General features: G+C 38.5%; 1 protein-coding gene across 1 annotated transcript; it reads right to left on the bottom strand.

The window, feature by feature from the left end:
* Positions 1–6,833: 6,833 nt before the first annotated feature.
* PECR (peroxisomal trans-2-enoyl-CoA reductase) lies at positions 6,834–21,265 on the bottom strand. Its single transcript, XM_010296305.1, has 7 exons — positions 21,110–21,265; positions 13,118–13,283; positions 12,364–12,445; positions 10,026–10,122; positions 7,733–7,843; positions 7,045–7,156; positions 6,834–6,922 (listed from the first exon to the last, which is right to left on the bottom strand). Exons 1-7 carry the CDS (start codon positions 21,263–21,265, stop codon positions 6,834–6,836), a joined length of 813 nt encoding a protein of 270 aa, XP_010294607.1.
* Between the last annotated feature and the right edge of the window lie 2,995 nt (positions 21,266–24,260).

The raw sequence follows: 24,260 nt of genomic DNA, 5'->3' as shown, positions 1-24,260 counted from the left end.
ATGACTGCATGGTGGGCACGCTGGGCAGGCTGCGCCCGCTCCTCTGGACAATTCCAAACGCTGCTCTGCACCTTTCAGGCTGCCCCTTTCCCCAGCACAGGCCGACCTTTCTCTGCAGGAGCCACCTTCTCCCCTCAGGAAGTCGCTACGTGCTAGGAAGAAGGATTCTACCCTAAGTTAGTGAGGAAGCACTCCCCGATACGTAGCAGGACGGCTGTTACTGCTACCCTCGAGGTCTCGGTAGCAGATGACTGTAAATATTACTATGACACTGTAATTAGTTTTGTACAGATTAAAAATAACTTTAGAGGCATGAAGCATGGTGTACAAGATGCACAAACAACCTGCGCGTGTTTAGCAAACTCCCTTCTGTGACATGCTGACAGACAATGTGTGCTGAGAGCGCCGTACCAAGGCCGCAGTGATGGGCGCTGCTACACCTGACTCTACAGGACACTAATCCCAGCTGAGCTGCCACTCACATGCTGTTTTCCGGCAATGGGGCCAGAGGTGTTTAACCTTGAAGACAATTAGAGGTTCATAAAGTCTGGACAAGGCCTCAAAATCTACCGAGAACAAGGGTTGGGGGCTTTTTTTGGCCACCTTGAAGAAACCTGGGAAAACCTACTTGAACACAACAACTTGAAGTTTAAGAATTACATCGTTATTATAGACATACATAATCATGCAGGGAAGCTCTTTCTAATCAGTGGGACAGGACCCTGAGCTGCATACCCACGCACGTAACTTTCAGTGGGAACCGTACATGAAACTAAAAAATTGCACATCAAGGCCCACAACCTGAGTATTTTGAGATCTTCCACTGAAAGAGGCTGCAGAAAATTATAAAAACAAATGCTGCCATCTTTAAACAGAAAAAATGGAATGAAGAGGACTGTGCTAAAGAAAGACCAGCTGATGAAGCATATCTACAAAAGGCACAAGGCTCTGAATCACACTGATTAATAAGAACTCCAGTGCCAATACAGAGATGTAGTTGTCCCTCAAAGCTAAGACACTTTGCTCCACCATTGACAGAATTGTCAGCCATGTTTGCGAGACATATGGTGACCAAGAGTCTTTAACTAGAAAGTTAAAAAGGTGACCTTTTCTGCTAAATGGTAGGGAAAGAGCCAAGAAAAATGCTGACTCTCTGTGATGCTCCTGAACCATCAAGCAAGATCAATGAGCCACAGCTGCTTACACAGCTTTGAAAACACATCCAGTGTTTCCCTGGCCTTAATGTTCCAGTTCATGGACATTTGTCAGTTTTAGCATCTTCCAAACGGATTTCACTGATGGAGGAAGGGTTAGCGAACAGTAGGTTTTGAAGTCAGAGTTCCTTCACTACAGAAGCTGCTAGCAAGGTTTGTGGAAAATCGTCCTACATTCCTCTGCCCATGTGGCCCTTTGTGTTTCTGCACAAAGCCCAAAGAGCACAGAGCACCCCCACTACACTATTAGCTCCATCCCAAGAGCGCTCTGCAGAGGTGATGTACATTCTGACAGGCATCAGCACTACTGTGCCATAAAACAGAGCATCTTCAATATCAGGAGCAGGATAAACAGCTAAATATTGACTTTGCAATAAAAAAAAAATCTATCAACACCAGGAGCCAGCACTTATGACACTGGCTTACACTGAGTCAGCCCAAACCCAGGGGCATGGTTCTGAGATCATGTGTCACACTACTGGAGCAAAATAAAGCTTATAGGAACAGTATAATTGGTGATATGGAAAAGACGACTATAAAAATAGATGACATGAGTTGCAATAAAGCCTATTCGTTATTTATACATTCAGTACAAGCCCTATGCAGGTGATGGAAGTTGGGAGGAGTGGGAGTAGAAATTATAGGGTACGCCAGCAATTGACTGAAATCTGGCAGTATGGCTCTCCCTGGATTCCAAAATCAATACCTCATTGCAATAAGAGGTTCTCACCTTCTAGACATATTATTTGAGGCTAAGAAGTGCCTGTATTAGTTAACACTAAAGCCATAGCTTTAGTGTTTAGCAGCCCCTTTTTGTGTCCATGCCATCATCCTCCTTTGCCTCCCCATCACTCCTTCCTATAGTTGGCACTATATTACCATGTTACCACATTTTGAACTACATCCAGAAAATGATCTAGTTAAGTGATTAATTTCATATATTTTTAATCAAAAGGGGGGCTAACTGGCAAAGGAACAAGCTGCTGGAGACAAAGCAGATAAAAGAAGTCAAAACAGCTTCTTTTGCGAACAGCGATAGCGTAAAATTTGTGATACCAGGATGTTGTAACATGATCAAGAGTCCTTCCTCACCAGCAGGAGGGCCAACATTCTGTTTATAAATTTAAATCCAGCTCGCATGCATTGAGCAAACAACAGTATTATTTCAAGACCTTGCTAGTCCTACCTGTCGGCTATGCTCCTTTGCCTTTCCAGGACAGAAGGAAACACGTGCCTGCCTCTCAGAAGTTCCTCCGAACACAAATGCACCTTCACTGCGAGGCTGATGCCAAAAGAGAGCAAGAGCTTTGGGGAGACAGTCCTAAACCACTGCTGGAAGATTCATTACACCCTTCCAGCTACAGCCCCCCAAAGCAGGAAAAAATTGTTCTACAGGAATAGAAGCAAAGAAGCCAAACAGACTTCATTTTAAGAGACGACACCTAAGCAAGCTTTTATCTACAAACACTTTAAAATTAAGAGAAAAAAGAATGATACAGAAAAAAAAGAAACGAAGATCAACAATCCTGTTTGTAATTTGGACTATTTCAAACACTCTCACCTTTCTGATAAGAGGCTTTATCTTTCCCGCTAGCAACTGTATTATATTACCCAGACTGGAATCACCCGTCACACTTAGTATTTTGCATTTCAGGACACATTCCCACTGCCCAAGACATTCAAGTTTAGCTCCAGAACAAAATAAATAAAGAGCAGCCAGCTATTGACTTGCCTGTAATACTTGAAATGGAACAGAGTATGGGAGAAATACAGCAGTCATTCAGGTATGGAGTCGCTTCTCTAGAAAAAAACACATTATAAATGAGACTGGGCAGCAGCACTGATAGGTTTGTCTGCTCCAACCCCATCACTGAAGTTTATGAAGCAACTCATTTACCTTTAGGCTCAGCCATATTCAGTAATACAGAACACAGGCACTGTTGACTTTACTAATAAGATTATTCCCCTAATGTCTACATTACTCAGCCATTTAACACGTCTGCTATTCAAGGTGGCAAGAGTAAACTAGGAGATGCTGATTAGAAGAATAAGAAATTACAGTATCTGGCAAATAACATGCTTTCTAAAAAGATTATACAGGATATTCTATACAACTATTCAGAAGACTAAACATAGCCATAAAAGCTTGTAACAAGCAACTGTTGCCTTGTATTTGTTCATTTACACCTTAAGGCAGATAATACTGCAGAATGGCACTGCACAGACTATATTCCCTTTAGCAAACACAATGACTGTTAATCTTTAAAGAATGAAGACTTTTACAACACAGACTTCATTTTACACTAAGTAAAATGCCTGAATAATCAAACTTCATTTTACACTAAATAAATACCCTGAGTAATCAATATTCTGCTTAACACAAAGAGCATCTGTAAAACATAAGGCAAGTACAGTTGATAAAAACTCCCCTTCATGGAAATACGCTGCTTTCATAAATATAGAAGTTCTATGACACATATTCAGATATAACATCAGACAACGGAGCAAAGTAGCAGTTGATAACCACCCATTTATCAGTCAAATGAATATCTGATAAGGGGTAGGCAGAATAGGTGCAGGTTTAGCCAGAGGTAAATATTAAAGCAACTGAAAAAGAGATTTATAACAGAATGGTAAATCTAACTGTCATTCTAAGATTCCTCTCTTTGGTTATTACAACTGTACAGTGTAGGAAACATTTAAGTTTCAGTGTTTGGTCAATAAATCTCCTTGATTCCTCCTAAGGTTCCTTAGCCTTTTTCCCACAGTTGCATTCACCTCCCTTGTAAAATAAGTAAAATAAAATTAAATTAAGCCCTATTCTCTGAACTTCAGATACCCAAATCTTATACAGGTCAAGGATGTTTTTGTTACCGCACCCTTTTTTTTTAACCTCTCAATGCCCTTTGATCAAGGCTTGTTATTACAACAGCGTAGGAAGAGCTTTGCTACAGCTGATACTATCTGCAGCACTAACAGCAGAAACCTGAAACACTGATGCTGACAGCTGACACAACACTGGGTTTCTGCAAGGTGCTGCAAAACTTTTAAAATCATTTTCATCTGCATTAAAAGGGACAGAAGAGGTAAGGACCAAAATAAAACCTTTGTTCTGAGAATCAAACGTTTCATGTTCTCCTTGTTGCAGTAAGAAAAAAATGCAAAAAAAACCCCAAACCCCCCAAAAAACGGAAAGAAAAAAAAGAGAGGCTGTGATCATTGCAAAGCCATTACAGCAGAGGAGTCACTATCCTAGTATCTAATATAACATGATAAGCATTTTAATATTTTGCCAAGTAAGTCTCAACACGAGGAACATTAGTGTTATTCCTGGGGGGGAAAAAAAAAAGAAAAGAAAAAAGAAAAAAGGAGAGAACAGTGATGTTTCCCCTTCTCTTTTCAAGGATGTATTTTCTGTATTCTTAACACCGTACTTACCCCTACATTGTTTTGAGCATATTCTCATATTGCTCTAAGCTGCAGCACATTATGGGTCCATAAATGCTGGCTGTTTCAACTTCTTGCCAGGGAAAAAAGCACACACAGGAATAAGCCTCATCTGAAGAGCTAGCTTAGGTCTTCTTAATACATCCATTGATTTGCTGGAAGTTGAAGAAGGCAAGGTCAAATAAAAATTCCTTATAGTCAGTGCAACCGGAAAGGTTTGTTATAGTCCTTGTGGAGGAATTTATTTGCAGACTGAACATGTCTCCCACACAGGAGAACACTCAGCTTTCTAATGTTCCATTTCACTGAGATGAGTGATGCATTTCACCGTCATTATGTATAAACTTCCCCTCTTTATGAGTATTCAAGACTCCAGCAAAGTTAAAGAGGAAATTGGCAATAGTCTAAAATAATTGTTTCCAAGTTTATGCTGAAATGCTGTAGAGAACAGTGCTGGATTATAAGAAGAGTAATCTAGTTTTATCAAATCACTTACATTTCACATCAAATCTACAGTCCACACATATCATAGAAGCTCACAGTCAAACATGAAGAGAAAGTAAATTCCACAAGTCTCAAGCCTGTTCATGTTTAACCTTCTCTTACAGAAAATGTTAAGAATGTAGAAATAATCTCTTAACAAACTAAATAATTTCACTTAAATGCAATAGGCCAAGCTTCTAGAGTTAGTTATCTAACAGGTGGATTTTCTTCCAGGAATTCTTTTTCTGTGTACCCTGAACTAATATTTGCAATAATCAAAATATAACTTGCACAAGAGGTTTGAAAAAAGCTGATCTTCTCTCTGTACAAGTTTCTCACAACCCCATAAATGACCATCCAGTTACTAAGGAAAGAGCATATATCAGAAGGAGAACGCATTTTGGCTCAAACCTCTCCTCCCCTACAAAACTGGCATTCAGATTTTCATGAAAAAGCAATCTACATGTAGCTGTGTATGTTCCCATATTTTAATGAAAGACACAAAAGTCAAACATCTTTGCAGAGAACAAACAACGGGCAGAGACTCTTACATTCAATCCAAAATGAAGTATTAATGAGGTCACTTCTATAGCAGCAACTTGATTGCACAAATTTCAGTTGTTACAGCAAACATAGTCATCATTTATTTTTTATATTTTGGTTAAAGTTATTAGACATGGGAACATTTGCCTTAACGTGAAAAAAAAAGTGAGTAACGACAAATATAGCCTTTTTGAGCAATATATTGCAAGATTTCTGGTTTTTCAATGGAAAATCTCCATCAATTACAAAAATCACACCTATTTTAGAGAGACTAATGAACAAAATTGTGTTAACATTGTAGGACAACACAGCATGGATAGAAAGCATTTTAACTGCTAGATAAAGATTCCACGTTTCTCCTTTAACAGGACAGTATACTACAGAAAGCACTGCAATATACACCACAGCTTTTGCTTCAAGATTTTGTACATTAAATTGTTGAATCTATACTGTTTTCCATCGATGTGTGTTAAAGCTTATTATCTGATTATTCTATTATCAAATTTAAGTTGCAGCCAGCTTAAGTCCATTATGTCATTACATCTGCAAACAATTCAAAACCTTCCCAATATGATATGCCATATTAGTTTGAAACATTAATAATAGTATACTGCCTTATTTTTAATTCTTTTCAGAGAAATACCTAGTCTACTTAGTCTTTTAAAAATCATTGTTGAACACTCAGTGTGTGGCTGAACAGAAATAGTATAGAGCTAACAGCTATCTCAGGGGTTACTGATGCAACTAGTAATAACAGAGATTTACACTACCATCTCCTCAAATTTATCCGGAGTAGAAGGATTCCATAACATTCCCTCTCTGCCTCCCTCATTGAAAATAAGTATTTTTTTTATTCACTTCTGATTGAGATTCTTCATTACTTAATGCCCGTGCAAATGGAGAATTTGTCTTTTATACTTTCCTTTCCCAAGAGACTGAATGTTTTCAGGGCAGTGAAGTGTTTTCAGAGAAGAAATTTACTACATAAAAGTCTTTCAAGTTTTAAATATAAACCAACGAAAATCAAGGCACTCAATGTAGTTACATATGAGCAAAACAACTGTATTACTAAGAAAAATAAGCACAAATCACAAAGCAAGATTATCAGCAAATGTGCAAGTGGGAATAAGGTGAAATCTCATTCTTTTACAGCTTTGGCTTGAACTCGCCAGAAAGCAGCTTTTTAAGCATTTCAGTATTTTTTCCTTCTGGTGGTGAGGGCCATCTGTCATGATCTGAGGAAAACAAATGAAAGGACATACTTTGTTGATTGAGAAACTAGGCACTTTATCTTTGTGTTCTCCCACTGCCCAACTTCAATCACTTGAAGGACATTATTTTGTAGCCCATTTCTTACCGGGTATTTCTAGAGTATGGCTGTATAAACTTAGGCCACCATCCACGACCATGGTTATCCCAGTTATGTAAGAAGCAGCTGGAGATAGTAGGAAACACACTGCAGGAGAGATCTAGCAAAAGAATGACAATTTTACTCTTTATTATACTGCTGGGAATTGCTTATGTCAAAGACCCTTCTAAAAACTTTTACAGGCAAGACATAGCAACATTTTCTACTCAGTAATGAAAACTGTAACATTCTCAAAGCCATCTTTACATCCACAAACATCAAGTACATAACAGATGAAAACCAGTAAGCTCTCAAAGATCAGCATCAGATGCCAAATACCAGACAAAAAAAAATGAGCAGTTTATCAAAGACGCACATTCTTGGTGGAAGAGAGCTAAGTACTTTTGAGATACACTTTTTTCACATTAACATTCATTCTTTCAGTCCTCCCTGCTGGAAGTGAACCTTTTCAGGAAATGATGTTTACTATGAAACACTTGAACTGTAAGAGGCATCTAAATTAAATTTTCAGTCAAACAGCGACTACTGCCACTTGGCACTACTACACATTACTTTTTTCTTTTGTAATACTCTATCACAGTGCAAAATTAAGTCTTTAATGCTCTCCATATAATAAAGTGGCTTCAAAACAGAGACACAGAAGTAGAAATATCACAAATGTTGTGAACTACATTACCTCCTCAGGAACTGCTGACCTCTTGGCAGGAACCTTTGGTATGCTCTTTAACCATATCATTGTGCCTTGTTCTCCGTAGTTTGCAACAGCAGTTTCTGAAAATACTATTCCCTATTTTAAAACAGCATAGTGAAAATTGAGTTCTCTTGCATGTGTTTAAACTGTGGTCTTGTAAAATTGTGAAGTCATTATCGGGATTTTCTGTGGGATTAAACTATCTAAACAGCACTTGAATGAAAGTTTCTAAATTGAATGGAATAGTGTAATTTATACAAGAAGATAAATTTGGCTGCTAGCCACATCTCTCTTCAAGCACAATAATTCAGATTATTCCAGTTCTCCACTGTCACTTCAATATAAAGTTGAGAGTATAAAGAAGAAACTCAAAGACTGTTTTGAAATTACAAGCATTTCATATTAGCTTACAGCAGAAAACTACAAAGCCCCAAGAACAAGTTCACAACAGTTTCTTATAATCTGCAAGAATACTAGACTGATTTTATTTTCAGTTGTGGAAGCAGACAGATTTCACAGTCAGAATTCAAACTCTCCCTACTTAGCTGCTGCAGAAATATAAAAAGGTGACTGTCTTTGCTTTGATGATTATACAGTCCAGCTTAGACTTCAGAGAGAAGATGAAGGCTACAGCAATGGGAACACAGGGTTACATAGATTAGTTATGACAGAACCTTTGGGACTCAAACTTAAGATAACAAAATTTGAATTCATCCATGGAGTACATGCTAAGATTTCTAAGATATATGTGAAATGTGAGTGACTATATTTTGAGAGGTAGGGAAGAAACTCATGTGAAACTCTTTTTTTTAGAATGCATCCCTACACGTTACTCTGCTCCTATAAAGCAGTAACAGTTTTGTATGGTTACTACAGACCTAGTGTGTCCATAAAGGTGACAGAAAGATATAAAGTATTACTGTAACTAAAACATGGATTTCTGTTCACAGCTAGCACATACTTCTCAAAGAGCCAAACCACTGAAGTGTTTGCTTGTCAAAAACTTCCTCTGACGTGTGCTAGAATATATAAAATGTATGATTCATTGGATAATTAGTATGCCTGAAAAATATATTCACATAATAATGCTGTCTTAATTACTTACTTCCCCAAGACTTAATAAATCAGAAAAAACAAAGAAAGAGGAAAAATAAGCCAGTAGATCTTAATATTTAACAAGTCTCCAGGTGAGTTGGGCCTCACAGAGGCTACGTAAGAGCCAGTACCTGAATGATCATCACACATCTGCCATTAGGCATTCTGTGCTATACTAAATAAAGCAAGCCAGGTGTTTTAGGACAAGAAGCACAAATGGATATACAGACATCCTACAAAGACAGTAGAAGGATCTTCCTAGGGACCAGTTAACAAATCTGACGCTTAACTATACTGTGAGATAAGATAAATTCTGAATGTAGAAGTAGCCGGACCTGTCTACTTTTGTTTTCAAGAGAGTATATGTGCAAAATTAATTGCGGTTAAGAGTGAACATTACACAAATTACAACAGATCACACAATCTCAATGTCAAATGTAGGGCTTCTATACAACCTCTATCTCTGCAGTACCATGCACTAGAAAATATAGCTGGTCTTTCCATACAGTTATTTAAAACAACTGCTACACCCTACCTACTTCCTCAGAAATGTTGCAGGCATATTTTAGCTGACCTGTATAGTGGTTTCCTGTCTGCATATATTAGATTAAAAAAAAAAATCATAACACATTTTTACATTTAATTTCTTTGAGAGAGTGTCCACTCCAAATACAGTCTTTTTATGCCTAAAACTAATCTAACTTCACATGTAGAAGACAAAGTAAAAGACATTATGCAACACATTCAGAGACTTTTAAAATAATTGTGTAAACACAGTAGAAACCATCACCACCTGAACCTCAAATAAAAACATTTTGTGAACTCAGAAATAATGTAACTGAAACACAAAGCATTTGGTAATTTTTTGTCAAAGGTTTGTAAAACAGATTACCAACTCCTCCCAGGTATCATTTCATTAATCTAGAAAAAAACACAAGAGTGCCAAGTCAAAGCAGAAGCAATTTTATCCCACATCTCTGGCTTGTCACCCAAACAGTACAAAACACTCTCAAATGACCTGAAGAACACAGATGAGGGAATTATAAATAAATAAATACATACATACATAAATAATTCACAAACAGTTACAGACTATAGATTTTAAAATCCCTTTTGGTCTGAAAGTTTTAACCATGAACATGTGTGGTGGCTAAATTTAATCTGATTGTTTGCCATTACTTACAGGAGCAACACTGTTGATTCTTACTCCGCTGTGGGCCCACTCTAAAGCTAAAGTCTTGGTTAGGTTATTCACTGCAGCTCTTGCAGCTCCTGTATGCCTATCGAGAAAAGAAACCAAAAGAAGCATCTGTTCCCCCAGCTAACAATGCCCAATGTTAATTCTACCGCAGACTCACTAGGGTAGTCAGAGTAGCGTTCTATGGATGGACCACCATCTGAGATAGAGATATTTTCTAGTTTCTAAGTTTGACCATAGCTTCACAGATTAAACAAGCTATTCTACGATTTCCTGTCATTTCTAGAAATACTTATCATCTCTTCCCTAGCGTGACATAAGGTCAGCTACATTCTACTGCAGAAGTGGCTTATAAAATGAAAAACAACTAGAAGCAAAGTTCAAACTGTGTAAAACTACAAAAGGTAGCCTGCACAAGGAAAGCAACACTTGGAAGGATGGTGGTCTGAAAAAGAGTTTAGATCTTCTGACAAACATGATTAAAATAAGCCCCTGTTCAAAAATTACTATAGGTGGATGGCACTAGAGATACAGAGTGATCTCATATACCTTGCTGCCACAGGAAGTTAGTCTGAAATGAATACAAGCTTGAACAAATGCAGACAAAATTACTGCAGTGATGAATAGCAGACAGTAGTACTCAGAGAATTAGTTCCTTTAGCCTAGCAAAACAGAGTTAGAGGAGATAGATAAAACAGCTTCTCAAATATCAGGAAAGAAATCAGAAAAACATAAGAAAACCTGACTTATTCATATGTTTAGGCCAGAAATAAATAACCTCCAGCACACTATGAGCAAACAAACTTGACAAGTTTTATGTTCAAACTTAATACTTATGAAAATTGTACCGGATGATTTTTAGCATGAGCAGTAGCTGGACTTGTAAAGGCAAGTCTTTTTCAATAGTACATTTCTAAAACAAGTATCAATTTGGTATCTTTGGCGGTGCTTCTTTAAGCGGCCTAAATGATCCCTTCACGACAACAGGAATTTGTTTAAAATTAGTTTTGTCTATCCACCTACATGCACACACAACAGTTATTTGTGAAACTTTTTTCCACTGTTACTCAGAACTATTTTTTTTAATCTCTTGGTTCAACTTTCAAATATAGCTTTAGCCTATTCGCTGTGACAGTTCAAACAGACTTAACAAGAGTGGAGAAACTCAAATAACTGTAGCTTCAGCACCACCCTGTGGATCTCTCAATTTATTTTGTATTGCCAAGAACAAGCTAGTGAGAAAATATTTTGCTGTTCCTTAAAAATTTGAAATTTTAAAAACTTTCAATACTGAATCAGGACAAAGAGAGGTAATGTAACATGTGCTCAAGTCATATTTTTATATTTTCTTCAATAGACATTCAATTTCAAAGTTAAAAAAAGTAGTTTCAGAGAAGAAATTCAGATTTTTTCAATTAAGAAACTGTCAAAATACAGCATTTTGACAATTTCAAAATTTCCTTTGAAAATGGAAACAATTAATTTTCTGAGTATTATTTCTCTTTCAACAAATTGGAACTTTTTTGGTGGAAAAGTTTCAAATCAGAAGACTCCTGCTCACCTCCATTTTGAGGGTAAAGACATTTGAACGAATACAGTACACATATGGATATGGAAAGGATGCTGCATTTTCATGCAGACAGCTGTGATCATTTGTGTCAGTATGAAAGAACAACAAACGTGGTAATATATTTGTACCCATGAGTCTCTCCCCAGTCCAGAAAGGAGCAGAGCAAATAGAATCAATTCTCTGCATCAGAGACTTTCTCCAAGAAAGATGGCTACAAAGTAAGAGTAAAAAGGAAAATGGGAAAGGCAGGCATTATGTGACCCAAAGGACAAAGCCAAAACCTGAACATACTAGAAATGTTCCTCCTACTCCCCTAGCAGTCCAACTCCTGTACCTCATTACACCATCAAGACCTGTAAACTGACAGCAGAACAGGAAAACAACATGTGCCATGTTCTTGCAAACCCTCCAGAAATGTGGAGACAGAACAAGCAAAGGTTACATTTCAATGCAACTAGTCCCACTAGCATACCATTTCCAGTGAAAGCTTCACTGGCAAGTCTTGCTTCATAGTTTCTTACAAGCAAGTTGACAGAGACCAGAGATGTCATTTACTCCTATAGTCTCTATTGAATTAATAAGAGAACCTCACACAGCCAGGTAATACTCTTGCTCTCTCTTGACCTAACTACTGTATTTCTATACTCTGCTGCTGCCCAGTGCACACCTTTCTAAAATGAGGTATTTAAGAGCAGTTAGTACTTCTAGAGGAAAATTATAAAAATGTAAAAATAAATAAATAAAGAGTATTACGACATTCCAGGAAACCCATTTCTCACAGCAGCAGTAATGTTGACAATGACTCCTCCGTGTTCCTGCATCCAGGCATTGTACACTGTATGAAGGAGGAAGATAACCTATAAATATCAGAAGAAATGCACACAAATGAACTTGCCAACTGGAAGCTAAATTTGGAGTCTTAACTCCAATTACACTACAGGTTTCCTGTGCAGATTCAGGTAAACAATCTGCTCTTTGTACCACAGCCTCACCACTGGATTGGTGAGGTAATAGGTATGGTCTGGGTAAGGTTCAACGTTTGTCAAGAAGCCTTTGGGTGGAAATCAAGACTTCACGCTTCTACGTAAATTACTTTAATTTCCACATTCCTAATGCTACCTAAGAATCATGTCTCATACTTAAATTTAACTTTAAATTTACATCCCTGAGGGGGACAAGTCTTTTCCTGTGTGTAACACAGGAAATACAGGCCACAGAAGTTAAGTGGTTTTCCTATAGTTCTTTAAGTGAGTATCCAAGCCAACTGACTCCCCAGACCTGGCCTTAACCAGAAGATCATACTTGCCTAAATGTATGTTTATATATATGAACAAATGTAATGTACAGTTTAATGTAAAGCTTTGGATGAGATTCATGAAAACAAATATCCACTGTCAGATAAGCATCTGAAAAAAGAAGGTAGGGAGACTTTACGTTTCTTGTCTTCTGCTATTGCTGTGAAAACCAAAACAACTAAATAAAAAAAAGCTTAATGTTCAGTCGTTACCTGCTTTGCAGCAGTAGAAGGTCCCTGTCAGATTCGTGTCTATCACAGCATTCCAGCCTTTTGCACGGATGGCTTCAGAAGGACTTGCGAATTGGCCCCCTCCATTATTCACCAGGAAGTCAATCTTCCCATGCAGACTCAGAGTAGACTTCACCAAAGCTTCTACCTGAAACAATATTTGTTAGTGTGGTATGCTGATTAAGCTATATACCCCATTTCATTCTCAGACAGTATTTTCTCTCTCATATCCATTTCACACATAAAGAGGAGGAACCAGCTTTCAGAGAGGCTAGAATATCGGTATGGCAGGTTTAGTCAGCCAAGAAGGACTGGGCTGAGTCCATGTTCACTTCGGAAATCTTCCTGGTACAATGCAAGTGCTACATAAAATATCAGCACTGAAAGAAGAGGGGGATCTATGCCGCTGAAGGTTTGTAAAAACACACACACACACACAAAAAAAAAAGCCTGCTACTTAAGACCTACTAAAAATCTCCTGACATTTTTCACAAGGTTGGGGGTGTTCACATCAGATGCTGGAAGACTTCCATACAAAGTAGCTACTGTTTTTTTTCATCTGACCCATATACCTGAGATTTTACATAGAAAACATAAGTTTTAACATTCTTATCCAGAAGGTTTGCACATTTACTCAAGCTCTGACATATGAGTTAGCAACAGCCAATCTTCTTATGCAGACCAAGAAGGTTAGTTTGCTACCCTACAAAACATGACTCTAAATTTTAAAGTGCTGGAAATACTACAAGTTGTCTTCTTTAGCAAAATAAAGGTGAATATTTGACTAAGCAGATACCTTCTGTCTATAAGCAGGATAAATACTTACAATTAAGACCACCGTCTGACACTACCTTTGGGTACTCTAAGAAGGTATTAAAAGCAAACAGCAACAGATGTTTTATTCACTCACTCAAAGAGCTGTTAGTGCGGAAAAGGAGAGACTTAAGTTCATATGCAAGGAAAGAGATTTTGAGAATATAAACCTAGCTCTAACACTGACCTAATCTGAGCTACAGGCTGTGAACTAAGCCTTTTGCACTGCCTTCTGTTTTGGAAGTACAGCAGTTTCGCTACACAGTCACACTAAACACAAGAGAACTTCTGGAGTGTACGTATTCCAAAGCGTTCAAAGATTTTTACAGATACCAAAGATGATGTATTTTTCCTATTGCAAAATAGTAATAATAACTCTATAGCAACTGCTTAATAATTTAACTTGAATCTCAAGAAATAGGGAAAATGGGACAACATGACTGTTTCCTGCTTACATTACCTATCATTACTAGATACCATGCATCACTTATTCCTACTCAAGCATATATAAAAAGTTAATCTAGCATCTGTGCTCAAACAAAACATAGACAAAAAAAAAAAAACCACAAAAAAACAAAACAACAAACCAAAAAACCCAGCAGGAGCAATGCTGCTGCTGAAACAGATTTGACTAGGGGAAGGATTGAGTTAGCAGTAGAGAATGTCAGTAATAAAAGAACAAGCAATGCATGATCTGTATTTCACCAAGAGTGTCACCAACTCAGTTTCATAAATAGCTGCCTTACAGCTTTTGCTGCTAACAGTTCGGGGTGGTTTAACAGGATAGTATGGATTCTGTAAGAATGCACCTCCCTGAAGAAGAAAACCTAAACAAACATATAGTGACTGAAGCCTGGTTGAAAAACTAATGCCTGCTGAGAAAAAAATGCCTTATGAAAATAATTTTGATACCTAAATCACCGTCTTTAAGTTCTGAATGGCATCTTATTCCTCACATCAGTCACTGCAGCTTGTGTGATCTGACAAAGAAAAAAATCCCCAAAAACCAACACATCTCTGACAGTAGTCCTAAACCCATGACTTGTGAGAACCACCTTGCCACAGAGACTTGTAGGTTTGCTCACAACCAAAGAAAAGTTAGTTATGTCTCACAAGGCAGCAAAAGTTATGCTTTGCTCAGCTATATCAAACTCTTCTCCCTGTCAGCCTGAGAATCTTGCTTTGAATATAGTCGAAGTCATATAGTTCTCCATAAGTCACTGAAGTATGGGCTCCTTTATGGAAGAGAAATGGTTTCAGCACAAAGAATGTTTGAACAGACTAAAGCTATTCAGGCCAGGGGTGGCAGGGGGGAGAGAGAGAGAGAAAAGGGAAAATGCTAAAAATTATAAAGAAAAAAAAAAATTAACAGAAGGAAAATCCATTGAGAAGAGACATTAAAAGCAAGTTCTCAACACGTGGACAAAACCTGCTATGATACATCAATTCAGAATGATTCACATGTTGTACCTTAAGAAACTCTGTTGTTCCTACTTCTCACACCATATTCTCAGGGCAATAAAAAACAACACATATCAGTTCTGCTTTCTGAAAGCCAGCAAAGGCTGGCAAGCTCTCCAGTCACAGCGCAGATGGCTCCAACTGTAGCATCTTCACAATGTCTTCTGTGTTGTAGAGAAAGCAGCATTGCAGTGCTTCTCCCAAAAATGGTGACAGCAGCCACCAGCACAGTGAGAAAGAGGGTCTGGTAGAACATATTTAAAACACAGTAAGAACTGGAAAAGTTTCCTTTCTATTCCTAAATATTCAAAATCCACACAGAAAGAACTTCATAGAAAAGCCACTAAAGACTCTCTCTGGAAGCAAAGCAAAACTGCAGAAGATATAGCTAACAGTTTAGAATGTACTTCTGAAAAAAGACTGAAAAGAACAAAATCAGGGACTTCAGACATAACCAGAAGACTGGAGCACTTCAGTAAGGACGTTTTTTCTGTGACTGCAACTCAAAAGTATTATGCAGTAGCACACTTTCACAGGTAACTGAGATGACAGTACTTGCCAACACAGAGAAAAGGGACAAATGTCCACACGCATTCACAGCTCACCTTGAACTTGCGTAAAACTCAACAGGCAAACTACCCACTACAAAGTGTTAGAGATTTGCTCTTTGGGGACTATAACTAGTAGGCATTCTTGCACAGTGATAACAGGTATTTTTACTTTGTGTTATTACCATGTTATTTTAAAGTAAGACAACAGGAATCTCTTATCCACAGCTCCCCAACAAGCCACATTCTTCTACTACAGGCTTCACACTGACAGGCATTAAGTATTTATAAACCAACTGAGATTATGCTAAGCTATAAAGTTTATTGAAAAAGAAAAGCTACTAGTGAACTCAGACACAAGGTAAGTGCTAAATAGTGCTGTAATGAGTCTGTCTCAAGGAGCCTTGTTTGTCAGACGTCCAAGTGATAGGTTTTAGCCTCGGGGTCTGGTCCAGCAGCAGTTCTTGCTGGAGCTCGAGTATGGAAAGGGGACACTGCACAGAATTCTGAAGTGCTAATTTCAAGAAAAGCAGTAGCCTACTAGAAGTACAAGGTTTTATCTTCCACTTACCTAGATATGTCCTCTACTTATCTAGATGCCAGTTAAAGCAACGTTTATCTGGAGCATATAGCACAAAGGGTTTATAAAGGTAAAAGGTTACTCATCTCTCTCTTCCCCCATCAACAGATTTGCAGTAGCTCAACGTTAAAGACACACAAACACATGCTTTCCCTTCCCAGCACCTACAAAGATAAACAGAAAACTCTTCATAACAGAAAAAGGATGGAGTCTCTCTCCTCCACTCTGGCCACCATTACACTGAGGCACTGGAATTAACTGATCCTTGGATTTTGGAAAAAGAGCTCGGTTTGAAAAGACACTCACACAACTGTCTGGCCTGCATCTCACCAAGAGCAAACTGACTTGTTATATTCAATACATTATATAGGCAGTGCTAGAAAATATCCAAATAATTAAAATCAGCTTCATAATCACTAAAAAGCAATACTGAGCAGTACATACACTCCAGACCACAGGATAAGGGACAGGTGCATAATCACTACTTCAGGAAAAGGCCTCATGAAGACAGAACATAGAAACCTCAGGTGCTCTTACCAGTATCCTAGAACCCTCTACTCTTCCATTTTTAACAGAACAGATTTGTTATCCTTTACAAAACACTCAGTGGAAAACTAGCCAAAAATAGCAGCAGCAAACTCATGACAGAAATAAGCCTGACAGGTTACACAGTAGTTGAAAACGCTCCATTTAGCAAGATTATTTCTTGCAAATTAAACAAAAAGTAAACTTTGCTAGAAAGCAAGAGGGCCTCTGAGGATGAAGATTAAGAGACTTAAAAATGTGAATTAAGCTATTCCCATGATACGTGCCATAAAGCTTCTGCAGCAACTAATTCACTGCACCTTCTTTGACTCTTCCTAGGCCAGAAAGAGCTCTAACAGACATATTGCACTCTATGATGAGGGGTGAATCTTCTAATGCTTGAATTTCACAGATCCAAACTAGGGCACACAAGAGGAATGAGCTGTGTCATCTTCAAAGCAGGTCAGTTACTTTAAGATTTGCAACAGGAAGGAAAAAAAAAAGATCATCTGGCAATTTTGAAAGCACTTTCATCTTTCTCAGATCTCCTCTATTCAAAATCCCTCCACCCAGTTTGCCTGATTATAAAATTAAAACCAGGACAAAATTCATAGGGGCCTTCAGAGAAATGCAGAACAACTAATGGAGATGGAGGGATAAAAAAACCCAAGGCATGCTACACTAAGAACAAATGGCTTGTTCCTACAGATGATCACAGTGGCTTCCTTTAAAAGATTTACTCTTAGAAAGGTTTCAGTGAGATGTCAAAGAGAAGGATATACTAAATGAATTATGTAGTTCTTCAGGAAGCTTCCTGGGCTTATTTATAGCTTGCGATGGATCGGTTCTGACATCTAAGGAGACTTGAACTCCTAAGTTTTTTCCCTTGTTGAAACATTTACAAGGTCATTCTCCTTCATACATTCTTTGGTACCTGGTATAAGAGCTGAGAAAAAGGATGCAATGACTCAAAGGGAATACTTGTAGAGGCTGTCCTCTCTACCCAACAATCACAGAATCAGAGAATCACTAAGGTTGGAAAGAACCTTCAAGATCATCAAGTCCAACCATTAATCCAGTGCCACCACGTCCCCTAAACCATGTCCTGAAGCGCCACATCCACACGTTTTTTGAACACTTCCAGAGATAGTGACTCCACCACCTCCCTGGGCAGCCTGTTCCAATGCTCGACCACTCTCTTGGTGAAGAAATTTTTCCTAATATCCAATCTTAGGAATAATAATAATCTCTCTACCCAACAATGTGCTTCTGTGAATATCTGAGGTAGATACTATTCACTCATACTAAGCTGAAACCAGATAATGAGTTGTAAAGCTATTAATGAGTAGCATACAGAGCCAACACAGTTGTACAAGTCTTGTTTCTTTTGGGAGGGAAGCCAAAAGTTTAAATGCCCTCTCACCCCATCTTCCACTGTAAGCAGGAAGGTACTCCTGTATTTGTGAAAATGATGGAGTTAAGTTGCTGTGTTGCCTCTACTTAAGATTTAGCCCCAAGACTAGAAAAATCCTTCACATCATCTTTTACTGACCCCTGTTCCTAAGACTCAAAGTCCCAGGCACTAAATTTTAGGTTAAGAATGGAATAGGTTTTGAAAGTGGATGTACAGTGCTCTTTGAATAGAAGTAAAAGCCCAAAGGTATTTTTTCTCTAGTCTCTGCAAGACAATCAAGTGCGAAATAGAAAAAAGTACTCGCCATTGCTGCTCTTAGCAAATATAATAAATAAGCAATAGTGAGCAGTGGGTTGTGGAAAATCTGCCACATCCCTCAGTTCTAAGTTCTGACAGTTTTTAGCAGTGTAAGTTACCGATTGTTAATTTAAGTTTATTTGGCTTCAGTTTACAACCACTAAGCATCTAAGTGTAAGAAAGTGCTATCCTCACTACAAATTTAAAAGTTGAAAATGTGCTCTTTCTGCTCCAATAGCAATTTTAGAACTTAAGTAACAAGTGGCCAAGCTTTAGCAATCTTTGAGAATCTCAGCATTAAAGAACTAACAGAGGAGGACAGAGCCAGAAAAACAAGAGCTAAAGAACAAAATACAGGATGTCTGTATCCAGTAAAAATATCTACTCTTGGAGATGGGCATCTGGAACAGATAAACATTCGTTTAATGGTTACACTTAAGGTCTTATGTTAACATGCAACAGAAATTGCATTCCTTATTCAAAACTTCCACAAGAAGATTACGAAATTTTCATAGTGATTTTTTTCTAAATAGGACTTCAACAGAAAGAATTAAGAGCAGCTGGAAAACTGAAGTAAGACAAACTCTAAGACTGAGTCAATGACTGAAAAATTCAAGACTGGAGTTTAATCTACCTTATTCCTCTGAACCCTCTCTTCAGTACATCTGGATATGGAATAACAATGGTTTATAAGAACTTCCAGTGGCAGAAGACACTTGGTAGAGCCTTCTCCAATACTGTATGAAAAGTTCTAAGAAAGTTCTGATGTGCCTGTAAATGAGTAGAGCTTAAAACTAAACTGGAAACAAGACAATTCTATGATGAAACTGCAGGGTAATAGCAGAGACAGAAGTTTCTCCAAGTATCAGCATAGCTATCTGTAACACAGAATAATGCCTAAACACTTTATACAGCACTATAAAAATGGGTTTAAAAGCACTTTCAAAAAAGTTTCCCAAGCCATCTAAGTCTGTTTTGTCAAAGACGTATTTAGCCGCACTTTAAATAAACAGGAAACAAAGAACAAATGGTAGTTTGTTTAGTGGAGATTGCCTCATTTCACCATCCAAGCCCTCTACCATCTCACAGAACACTGCAGTTCCCACTAAATCATTTTTAAACTGATGCAGAAGTAAGATTCACCTGCAGAAGGTTATTAAGCATGCCGGAGTACTTTCTGCAAGAACAACAACATGAAATAAGGCCTTTTCTCTCTCTTTACTTCTTTTCTTTCCTGTAGCTTTAATCATGTAAGTTGCCCTCTGACATCTGTCATAACCTATTATATCGCATTGCTGATGCTAGTAAATACAAACCTAAAATTCACTGGTAGGTGAAGTGACATACTGCACAGCCCCAGGGTTCATCTCCTTCAGGAGAGAAAGTCTAAATATATCACTATAAGTATTTTATGGCACGAGCTGTTCCAGGAAGGAAGAATTTTATTTTTTATTTGCCTTATGGTTGTATATTAGAACATTTCCAGAATCTAGCATTAGGGCATTAATATTTCTTTAAGTTATGCTAGAATTTAACAGAGACTTTGAAAGATTAGGAAAAATGCAGCAATCAGTGGTTACTGGAATATTTTCTAGCTGTCTTCAAGTTAAGTTAAAAGTCCAACCTGATGCTGGACTCTTAAATGTTTAATTACACAGAGTAAAAAATTAGGAGGTGAATGCAGACTTCTGAAGAACCTGGATTAAGTACTTTTGCTCTTGATCTTCCATTTTTTTGTAGGAAGAATAGGAAGAAAAACCTCAACTGGGATAGTAATAGAGTTAGTAATGAGGCACACCTCAAATTGTAACAAAAATTTGAAACATGGCTAAAAATAATAGTATCTGTGGAGTTTTTTTGCTTTAATACAAGCAAAGCTGACAATGCAGGGCACTAGTGTCAAGTCACAAACATTGAGATTCCATGCTGTGACTTCCTGTTTGAAGGAAGTATTCCAAGGTCTCCATCTTCACAAGTTAACACCCCCTCACTGCTGTCATAGAAATGTGACACAGAACCATGCTAAGTGTGATCCGGCTCAGGTCTAGAACACGCCAGTTCCAAGGCCTGCTTCTCCCAGAAATATCTGAAATATGAATGCACGGTCAGAAAAATATTTGCAATTACAAATGCTTTCTTGCTTAGGTGGCTAACAAATGGTCTTCCTTTGGAAAGCACACCTTTATCTAGATCAATTTAACAGTGCTTTAGTGGACCTTTCCCCTGATCTAAGCCACTTTTGAGAGGGACAGAGAAGACCTTTGGAGATCTAAGAATTTATATACACAATATGCTTTTGACATGTTAAGCCCCAGCACAAGATCACTAGCTTTTACCTCATCTTCTTTGCGGATATTGCACTGTATGGGAGTCACTTTGGCAGGACTCATGGAAGAAAATGTATTATTCAGTTCTTCTGCAGCAGCTTTTAATCGGTCAAATTTACGAGAGGCAATAACAACATTGCAACCTGTAGAGACAAAATGAAACATCCTTCAGGTGACATAGTTAAAAATACAGTTATGCTAGTTTTTTTATTAACATCATGGAGATACCGTGTAGGATGTGCATTCATTAGTCACTGACTAGGAAATACAGTGTGGTCGTTCTTGCAGGAGAGAGAAATGACTGATGTCAGATGCTTCTTAGCAACAAGATCCCACTGTGCCAGGAAAAGAGCAATCAGAAAAATGTCCGTAAGATTCCCTCTCTTTCATGCAGAAGGGCAGATAGCCTATGAGTTGCAGAGTCAGCAAAGTAGCTTTCAGATATCACTTTTGCTGCCCCTTCTCACAGCTGCCTCATTTATCAATTATGCAATGCAAAGGTGTTTCAGCAGGTCTTGATTACAAAAAAATGCTTGCTCCTAAAACCACAAAAATAATCTTACTGTACGCCTGGCTGTAATTTTGACTAGTGGTGAGCAAATGTAATGCTCTTCTTTTTAACCCTACAGAGTCTGAAGGAAAGCATGATAGCCTCACGAGATTAATTCCTAACTGCAGACTACAGACAGCAGGAACAGAGGCTTCCCCTGGCACCGCCACATGCTGTAGAACCCTAGCTCAGAAAGGGGAGGAAAAAAATAGGCAGGAGCTCAACCCTTCTGCTTTTTTCAGCATTTGGAGGCAAAAGGACTTATTCTACAGAAAAAGAATGCATTAATGGCAAGCACTCACACTACAACCAGTCTAGTTTCTTCTGTCAGACCAGTGGGCTCAGGACAGCTTTAAGGCTTCAGCAGTTGCTACTACATAGACTAAAACAGACCACACCAAATTAATTCCTAGTGCAAATCCTGTAGGCATGCAGGCAAGGAGGTCTTGCTCCCAGTTCCCTCCTAGCACAACCTCAGCATCCCAGCAGAAGTCATCCCTTCCTCATACCAGCTCTGGTGTGCTTCTGCTCCAACATAAACCAATTTAATACCATAAACCAGCCAAAAAAAATCCTAACATCTTGCCAGGTTTTTTTTTTCTTTGTTGCTATTTTACTGAGTGGAATTTGGCCTCTCATGTGATCAAACAAACACCAGAATCAGCTCAAAATAACTTGTGGGAGTAAAGAGCAGCAAGCTGTTCACTTGGCTCAGCTGTCTTGTGAAACTATACATAAAAATAACTTTTAAAAGATTAAAAAAATAGAGTTGAATTCTTCCAGAAGGAAGTGCTGCAACTACATACACCTAGGAATGGGAGCTTCACCTTCAATCAGTGGCCATCTTAAAATAACACTTGTAAAGATATTAGTCTCTGAAGTCTCCTGATTTTTTAAATTAAGAACTCCAGTCACTTGCACAACCACCTGACTCACACAGAGTAGAGTTCATAAAATGGCACACACAATAAAGTTAAAAGTCCAACCTGATGAGGGACTTTTAAATGTTTAATTACAAATTAAAAAATTAGGATGTGAATGCAGACTTCTGAAGAACATGGATTAAGTACTTTTGCACAGTAGCACGGTTGTATTTATCAACTTAAGTGCTTATTAATACACACTGATACAGAGTAAGGTCCAGTGAAAGACTGTATTTTTGCTGAATACACTAACTGGGGGAAGGGGAGATCTAACTCACTGAGGAACACTTGGTACCTACTGCACAGGCTCAAACGACTTCATTTATTTTTCTCCACAAAGAGTGACCAGACCATTTCCTGATAGGGTCAGGGCGAAAAAGGCACAAGTTTCCAGATGAAAGGTTTAAATCTGTCCAGAAGGCTTCAAAGGAGACTGGTTACAAAACAACGTACATCTTGACTGGCATTCTCTGTCTAGCCAGCCCCCATCCAAGAAAATACAGCCTAAAGTGCAAGGTATACATGTAAATAGTTCCTGGTCATGTTCTTGTCAGGGGTAGCCAGCAAGTCTGCAGGTGAGGAAGGTTACTCAGAGACTTAAGTCACAGCTCTTTCTTCCTTTTCTTACATGTGCTTTGTAGAGATTTCCAGCTTTAATTTTGATTTAAGATCTTACAGATACACACTTTTGTTGTTTGTATTTTGCTTGAGAAAAATAATGCAGATGAAATTAAGTACAATTTTCAGGTAACTGGGCAACATCATCAACAAACAGTGTGATGACACTTTAAATGAGCCTCTTTAAGGCAGCATGTAAGGACAACTTAAAAAAATGCTCAGCTCCCCAGTAATACAAAGGTAGCAGAACTAGCCCTCACTTCAGCTTCCACAGAGCAAGTGGAAAGCTGAGGCGACATAGGCCAGGAGAGGCAGAGATGTCTCCCAGCACACAGTCCTAACAAAGCAAGCTCTTTACTACGCAGTGAAGCAGCGTGATGCACATTTCACCAGCGCAAACCACAGGGACTGTGTGACCACAAGGCATAATGCTAGTGCTGGTATTTTGAAGACAATGAATCCAATCATGGTAACAAACATTATCCAACACCAGCCTGATGCTGATGATCCCTGGCACTTATGTTGAAACCTGCAGAAAAGGTGTTGCAAGGTGGATGACTCAGACGACTGCCTTTCACTCCAGATTTCACCACTTCTCTGTAATCAGCACGGAAAGAAAACCCACAAAGCACGCGCTGAAGATACACTTTATCTTCAGGACATTTCTGCCACAAGCACCGAGAGAGAAGCATTATTGCTCCAAGCTTACTGTGCAGACAACAGTTCAAAACCACACTACTCCATAAGACTCAGTTCAACAACCAGATAAATCCTCCAGTTAAGCAAGATGAAAACTCACGTAAGTGGGAGTATGACAGAAAGGGTCCGGGCTTAATATAACCTCACTTTAACCGCTGTATTTAAAATTGCACATCTTTTAAGTGCCAGTGGGGCAAGAGCCATAGCCTCACATAAGCCTCACGTCGTTCTCCTCGCTATTCTCCGGCTCCTGTGGCAACGTCCCACCCACAAGCTCCTCACAGACCCGCTCCCCGAGCGCTGCCTACCCCCAAAACGCACCACAACCCCCCGAGCACTCCCTGACCCGCCCCTTCTAACTCCATCCCCC

This window comes from Phaethon lepturus, unplaced genomic scaffold (genome assembly GCF_000687285.1).
Source record: "Phaethon lepturus isolate BGI_N335 unplaced genomic scaffold, ASM68728v1 scaffold17621, whole genome shotgun sequence".
Classification (NCBI taxonomy): Eukaryota; Metazoa; Chordata; class Aves; order Phaethontiformes; family Phaethontidae; genus Phaethon; species Phaethon lepturus.
This window is presented reverse-complemented; position numbering and strand designations above follow the sequence as displayed.